At 38.6% G+C, this 7,822-nt stretch overlaps 1 protein-coding gene across 1 annotated transcript in view; it reads right to left on the bottom strand.

Annotated features, from left to right (window-relative positions):
- Nucleotides 1-707: 707 nt before the first annotated feature.
- LOC143301904 (cilia- and flagella-associated protein 99-like) overlaps nt 708-7,822 on the bottom strand; it is a 47,475-nt gene continuing 40,360 nt past the window's right edge. The window contains exons 15-19 of the mRNA XM_076616349.1: nt 6,893-7,033; nt 5,975-6,058; nt 4,523-4,602; nt 3,469-3,643; nt 708-1,269 (exon numbers count right to left, since the gene is read on the bottom strand). Coding sequence (XP_076472464.1) covers nt 1,135-1,269; nt 3,469-3,643; nt 4,523-4,602; nt 5,975-6,058; nt 6,893-7,033 — 615 coding nt within the window. The 3' untranslated portion in view covers nt 708-1,134. The remainder of the gene's footprint in view (nt 1,270-3,468; nt 3,644-4,522; nt 4,603-5,974; nt 6,059-6,892; nt 7,034-7,822) is intronic.

Genomic DNA, 7,822 nt, shown 5'->3' with positions numbered 1-7,822 from the left:
AAATATATACAAATGACTGCCATTCACAGACTCATGTTCATTCAATGTACGTTTTCATCAAAAAGTTTTCTTGTGACACACAACGTGAGTACAAATATGTGTGCTTATGTGGCATTCGCTATTTATGCATGTGCACTGTGTGTATGTATGTACACAAGTGTGCATGAATGAATGTGTTATCATAGAAGTAATGCATTTGAAAACCTCCCCAAAGTACATTCCTGACAATGACATTTGCTTATTCAGCTGTCAGGCTAATTTCATAATCTTTCTGCTTTCTACTAGTCTTCTTTTCAACGTCTCTCAATATAACACAGAAACAGAATTCACATAAACAGATTATAGTGCATTTTCAAATGTTTTATCAATTCAGAATTTGGACACATATTTTTGTGGATGTGGACTTGGTTCATTTAACAGCACTTTCCTTAATTTTTTTCAAATTTCTTTTCCATACTATACCATTTGAACAAAGAGTAGAAGAGAAGTGTAAACAAACGAAAAGAACTGTCATTTTACATTCAGGACCCCTTCCAAAGTACACGACTCAGAGAACTGTCAAAAAGAAAAGTATATAAAAAAAAAAAAAAAAAAAAACCTAAAAGCCTACTCCATAATATCAAGTTAGCAACAACCTAAACTTGCCATCTGATATCAAAACTGCTCCCCCCCCCCCCCTCTCAACCCCCCCACCCCACCAAAAAAAACAACAACTTGACCCCTCCTTATCCTTTCAATTAATAAATCTGTTTTGGTGATTGTAGGCTCAATGATGGTGGTAACATATACCACCATCATTACTGTAAAACTCAGATTTCTGTCAAACTAACAATTTATGTGGAAGAAATTCACCAGCTAGAACAAAAATATTACATAAACTGAAAGTTTTCCTGGTCCCAAATCACAAATTATGTTCAGAGATCAGTAAAATAATCACTGAAAAATGCTTTACACATTACCACACACATACAAACACAGTAGTTAACACATCAACATCCAGACATGGACAAGTATCACACAAACAGGTGTGCATGTCGACACAAGGACATAATACTGTTCAGCAGTCGTATCACATCTTAAGACAGAAGCAGTTGGGGGAAAATGCACATGCAGGAAAGTTGGGACAGGTCATGATCATGTTGCCATGGACACTGGGTTGAAGGTCAGACGGTTGGCGGCCTGGCTGTAGGGTTTGTCGCCGTACAGGAGGCGAGCACTGCGTTCTCGTGTCTGCTCCAGTTCCTGCCAGCGGCTCTCTTCCAGGGCTTTCTGCTCACACGGTGCAGTCAGTCATCATCGTCAGTCACCTTGTGTATGTGTGTGTGTTTGTGTATGTGCATGTGTGTGTGCACGAATGTATGTATCCATTATTACTTAACTCACAACTGTAAAAAAAAACAACAACATATATATATGTGTGTGTGAGTGTGTGTGTGTGTGTGAATTTTATAATACATATCTATGTAAAAGTTAGCAGTGGAGGAAAACAAGTGCAGGAAACAACTAAAGAACGCTTTCATTATTTCAAAAATAACTGCAAAGATTAAAAAGGGTAAAAAAAAAAAAAAAATGAAATTCCCCAAAGAGTGCAGATGAGGGCCATTTGAATCCTCTCTGTGGGAGAGAGGTTGCCATCTGTATGGTGTTCTTAATCAAGTCACAATCCGACAACTTCCCAAACCATTCCATGAAGCATGGAATAAAGAATAGGAGGTAAACATGATAATAAAAAAATATATATATATACTACATAAAAAAATAATGGTAACTAACAAGATCACCTTGAAAATAATTAATCTCTGCATCTTGTGCTTGGGGATCCGAAAAGGATGCAAGGGGCATCATAAATGTATGCTAAGCATGAGCTGTCAGCTCAACTCAGCTGTTAAAAGCCAACCATTGTCAGGTGAACAAGCACTGACACAGGGAAAGTGTTGTGTGTAGTAACCTTTACTTGGATCTCCAAGAGATGCTATCTGCCATTGGCTGACCAAATTATAAATGAATATATATATATATATATATATATATATATATATATATATATATATATTCCTGAGGACCAGCCTTACAACTGATGTGTGCACTGTTGAAGCCATATGTCATGCACAAAAGGCACACAACGTCATCAGAAGCATGCTCAATCTCCTTGAAAGCACAGCAAACAACTGTAGAGGCTAAAGCAAACAAACTAAGAGCACCAGGTGTGACTACAACTGACTGAGAAAGTGAAACTGAATGTGCCAGCTGCAGTGCGGAAATACACATACTCGGTCTAAGGGAAGCAACAGGGTGCTACAGGTAAATCAGTACTCAGGGTACAAAGTGTCACATCACAACCACTGATTTTAAAGAAGCAAGGTGGCACAATGGTTAAGACGCTTATCTGCCAATACATTGTCTGTGAGGGTCTGGGTTCGAATCCTGCTCTCGCCCTTTCTCCCAAGTTCTACTAGAAAATCAAACTGAGCATCCAGTCATTCAGATGAGGCGATAAACCGAGGTCCCCCGTAGCAGCACGTGTTTGGCGCATTGGAAAAGAACCCATGGCCACAGAAGTGTTGTCCTCTGGCAAAGTTCTGTAAAAGAAATTCACTCGTGATCGGTACACAAATACACATGCAAGCACTCAAGGCCTGAAAAGCGCACACTGGGCTACACACATGGCTGGCCAGGCATCTGTCTAACCGATGCAAGTGTAGCCTATATGGATTTTTTGTTCAAATGCAGTGACAGCCTCCTTAAGAAACTGACCCTGAAGCTGAAACTGTTAATTCAAAGTGGCCACTCACCCTCCGCTCCATCAGGCATCTGCCTAGCATATGTGGTGCAGCATAATTACATGGATTTTTTGTTCAAATGCAGTGACAGCCTCCTTAAGAAACTGACCCTGAAGCTGAAACTGTTAATTCAAAGTGGCCACTCACCCTCCGCTCCATCAGGCATCTGCCTAGCAGATGTGGTGTAGCATAATTACATGGATTTGTTGTTCAAACGCAGTGAAGCCTCCCTGAGAGAAACTGGACACTAAAACTGAAAAGAGTTCATTCCGAGAAGAGGCCACTCACCCTCTGCCCTATAAGAACTGGCGTAGCATATACAGATTTTTTATTCGAAAGCAATGACAGCCTACTTGAGAAACTGACACTGAAGCTGAAACAGTTCATTCCAAGACGGTTTTTTTTATTATTATTTTTTCAAAAATGTTTTATTGTTTATATATCTGCTTAATTGTTTATTTATTCATTTGTTTGATTATCTATTCATTAATTCAATGATGTATCAATTCATTTGTTTTTGCTTTTTTTCCCCCCTCAAGCCCTGAGTAGGCATGTTGGGTTATACCCTGCTGGTCAGGCATCTGCTTAGAAGATGAGACGTAGCGTATATGGATTTGTCCAAAAGCAGTGACGCCTCCTTCAGTAACTGAACCGAAGTGAACTGACCTCCCGAGAAAAGGCCACTCACCCTCTGCCCAATCAGAGCGGCGGAGCGAGGTCCGGTGCGAGCGCTGTTGAAGCGCGACTGGTCCTGGGCGCGGAGTCTGGCCTGGCGCTTCTCCTCCACCTGTCTCTGCAGGTCGGTCAGCTGGGCCGAGGATGGCACTGCCGCTCGCGGCTTCCCCTTCTTCTTCTCCTCCAGTCTGCCAGGGCACGGGGTTAGGGCGTGGAGGGAAGGGAAGAGTTGGGAAGATTTCTTCTTCATGCATGTCTGTGTGTGTGTGTGTGTGTGTGGATATGTGTCTGTGTGTGAACACTCTGTGTGTGTGTGTGTGTGTGTTTGTGTGTGTGTGTGTGTGTGTGTTTGTGTGTGTATGTTTATGTGTGTGTGTTTACATATGTATTTGTGTGTATGTTTGTGTGTGTGTGTGTGTTTACATATATATGTGTGTGTGTGTGTGTTTACATGTGTTTGTGTGTGTGTGTGTGTGTGTGTGTGTGTGTGTGTGTGTGAGTGTGTGTGTGTGTGTATGTGTTTACACATGTTCATGTGTATATGTGTGTGTATGTGCGTGTGTCTGCATGTGTGTATGTTTATGTGTGTGTATTAATATGTGTGTGTGTTTACATGTGTGCATGGTGTGTGTGTGTGTGTGTGTGTGTGTAGGTGTGTGTGTGTGTGTGTGTGTGTGTGTGTGTGTGTGTGTGTTTACATGTGTGTGTGTGTTTGTATGTTTACATGTGTGTGTTTTTCTATTTGCATGTGTGTGTGTGCATGTATGTATGTGTGTGTGTGTGTGTGTGTATGCACATGCATGTGTGTGTTTATGTTTTTGTGTTTACATGTGTGTGTGTGTGTGTGTGTGTGTGTGAATGTATATGTGTGTGTTTACATGTGTGTTTATGTGTGTGTTTACATGTGTGTGTGTGTGTGTGTGTGTGTGTGTGTGTAGTTATGTGTATGGATACGTGTATGTGTGTATTTACATGTGTGTGTATGTCTGTGTGTGAGTGTGTGTGTGTGTGTGTGTGTGTGTGTGTGTGTGTGTGTGTGTGTGAGTACCCCTCCATCACAGACCTACCTGACGGCAGCAGAGCGGGTCTGCTCCAGGCGGTGTTTAGAGATGGTCTCCAGAGTGCTGATCAGCTGCTGGTCCTTGGCCTGTACAACACAACACACACACACACATACAATAATAATAATATCAATGATAAAAAAAATAATGATGATAATAATCATAGTAAAAATAACTATAACAACATCAACAAAGCAACAGCAACAATAATAATAATAACAACAACAACAATATACTATACTACTTATATAATGCAATCTTTCCCGATAGTGGGCTTCCAGTGCCTCCTATGAAAGTGGTATCATAAGTAGTAACAACAATAATCACAGTAAAAATAACAACAACAACAACAACAACATTACTATAGTACTTATGTGATGTAAACTCCCTATATACTGGACTTCAAGCACCTCCCATGAAAAAAAAAAATCATCAGTTCTAACAACGATGATCATAGTCAAAACAACGACAATGATAACAATACAGTACTTATATGACGTAAACTCCCCATAAACTGAGCTTCAAATACCTCCCATCAAAATGATATCATCAGTGATAACATCAATGATCATGGTAAAAAATAACTACAACTAAACTAATAATGATAATATTATAGCCTCCCATGAAAATAATATTATCAGTAATAACAACAACAAAAACAATAGCACTAATGATAATGACACTACTACTGCTACTACAACTACTACTAATAATAATATCAATAATAATAATACTATCAATAATAATAATGATGACAGTACTAATACTAATGATAATGATATAGTATCAATTTGGTGCAAGGCTCAATACAGTGGGCTCTAAATGCTTCACATAAAACAATACATACAATAGTGCATAATGGCATACAACACACACACACACACACACACACACACACAGAGAAAAATCACACACATACACACACATAATATATACACAAGCACACATGCACAATCACACACATATGAACAGCATACACCTATACACACAGACACACACTGATATGGCTACATCCTCAAGTGCAAATAACAATATTGAAAGAATACAACATTACTTATTATCTGACAATTATTGTCTGTACCAAAACAGTGTAAACAGTGTGTGGTGTGTGTGTGTGTGTGTGTGTGTGTGTGTCTGTGTGTGTGCATGTGTGTAAGAAGATGCAAGTACTTGCATTTCTGTGCATGTCTGAGTGTGTGTGTGTGTGTGTGTGTGTGTGTGTGTGTGTGTGTGTGTATGTGTGCGTGTGTGTGTCTATGCACATTATTCTCAAATGCACTGTTTCATGCATGTGTTTACAGCACACTCATGTCTGCGTGTATGTCTGTGTCAAAAGCCTGTCCCTAATGAATAAATAAATAAATAAATAGAATATAAAATCAATAAACTGGATATAAGTTTTGCGTTTTACCACTGTCTGTTTAACACACAAACCCCTCACTGTACTATACAGCATACCTGTTTCGCTTCCAGAATTTCATCCCTCTTCTTCTCCTCCTGTTCCTTCTGGGAAACTTTCAGAAGAGCCAGTCTCTCTCTCAGCTGCATCAAGAAAACACGCATGCACACACACACATACACACACACACACACACACACACACACATCACACATCATTATCAAACAATGAGAAGAAAACTGAACTGTTTGAACAAAGATTGGGAATATTTACCGTTGCATATTCTGACACCTGAATCCTTTTTCCTGAATTTGTTTTTTTTTGTTGTTGCTGTTTTTTGGGGTTTTTTTTTTTCCCAAGGAAACCATAAGCTTCCTGATCAAACTTACAAAATAACAGAAAATCAATCATAATTCCATTCTCTCACAATCAAGAACTTATATAATGGGATAAACATTATCAAAAAACAAAACAAAATAAAAACAAAAACAAAACAAAAACAAACAAACAAACAAACAAAAAATATATATATATACACACACATATATAAAGACAACTAAGCATGGTCTAAATTATCCAATAAAACATATCTGCATCAGTAAAACAACAACAGAAAGAAAATCAAAATATTGAAAATATATATCATAAACTGAAATAAAACAGCATAAAGAAAGGGTAAAAAACACATAAATGTATAACAAAGAAAAAAGACCAAAAAGACAAAACAATATGAAATGGCACAACAAGAAAACGAATGAGATAAAAATTCAAGAAAATTTAATGCTGTTAAAAAGAAAAAAAAGAAGAAAATTTACATAAAAAAAACAAAACAAACAAAAACAAAAAAACAGCAAACCAAAAACTACAAAAACCCCACAAAAAAACAAAAAAAACAACACAAAAAACCCACAAGAATCAAAAAACCAAAACAACAAGCAAGATACTAATAAAGATGATATTCCTGACGGTGATCTGACCTCAGCAATGGACATCTCACTGAGCAGTCTGGCGCCAGCAGTAGCAGTCAGGTCGACCATTTTCTGACGGGGGGCGGGGGATGCCTCCGCTGCTCGTATCTGGTGGATCAGCTCCAGCTTTCGCTTCATCTCCGCTTCCGCCTGCAGAAAAGAAAAAAAAAAGTAATGAAGAATGTGACAGGTTAAAATCTGATTTCCAAGGGAAAATGTTGATTGTTTGAAATCTGATTGTGGTTTGTTTTTTTTCCTGGAAAAATGTTGACTGGCTGAAATCTAATCATTTTTGTCATACCCATAAGTGGTATTTACATACTACATAGATCTGCATGGAGAATCGATTCTGTTTTTGAGTTGCCTCCCTTGAATTGTAATTTGGGCATTTTATTTCATTTCATTAATATTTTCATTTCTGTGTATTGTTATGGAACAGCTATTTGATTATATAGATTTAGTATGCTTCAGACACTTATTTCTATTAATGACAATTCATTTATAAATTTACGTAGCACTTCCTTCCTGCATTCTGGCACGCATTCGCTGGGGCAGCTATTGTGTGGTCAGTGCAGCCGAGAATCCGAATCTGAAGTAATCCTAACTCAGGGTTGCCACATTCGGTGTACAGTTCAGCTAGTGTTCAGTTCCACTGTGGGTCCAACTAGCAACTTTGTTCAAATGGGTTCAAATAGCAACTTTGTTCAAATGGGTTCAAATAGCAACTTTGTTCAAAAGGGTTCAAATAGCAACTTTGTTCAACTGGGTTTGAGTCGTGGGTTCAACTTTGTTCAACTGGGTTCAACTTTGTTCAACTGACTTATGGGTTCAACTGGGTTGTTGATCTTGCGGATTCCAGTTTGTTTTTGCGGATTCCAATTGTAATGGGATTCCAAATGTTTAGCGGATATCTGGATGTCAGTCAGTTTTCTCGTCCAT

Source organism: Babylonia areolata, chromosome 2, assembly GCF_041734735.1.
Source record: "Babylonia areolata isolate BAREFJ2019XMU chromosome 2, ASM4173473v1, whole genome shotgun sequence".
Taxonomy (NCBI): Eukaryota; Metazoa; Mollusca; class Gastropoda; order Neogastropoda; family Buccinidae; genus Babylonia; species Babylonia areolata.
This window is presented reverse-complemented; position numbering and strand designations above follow the sequence as displayed.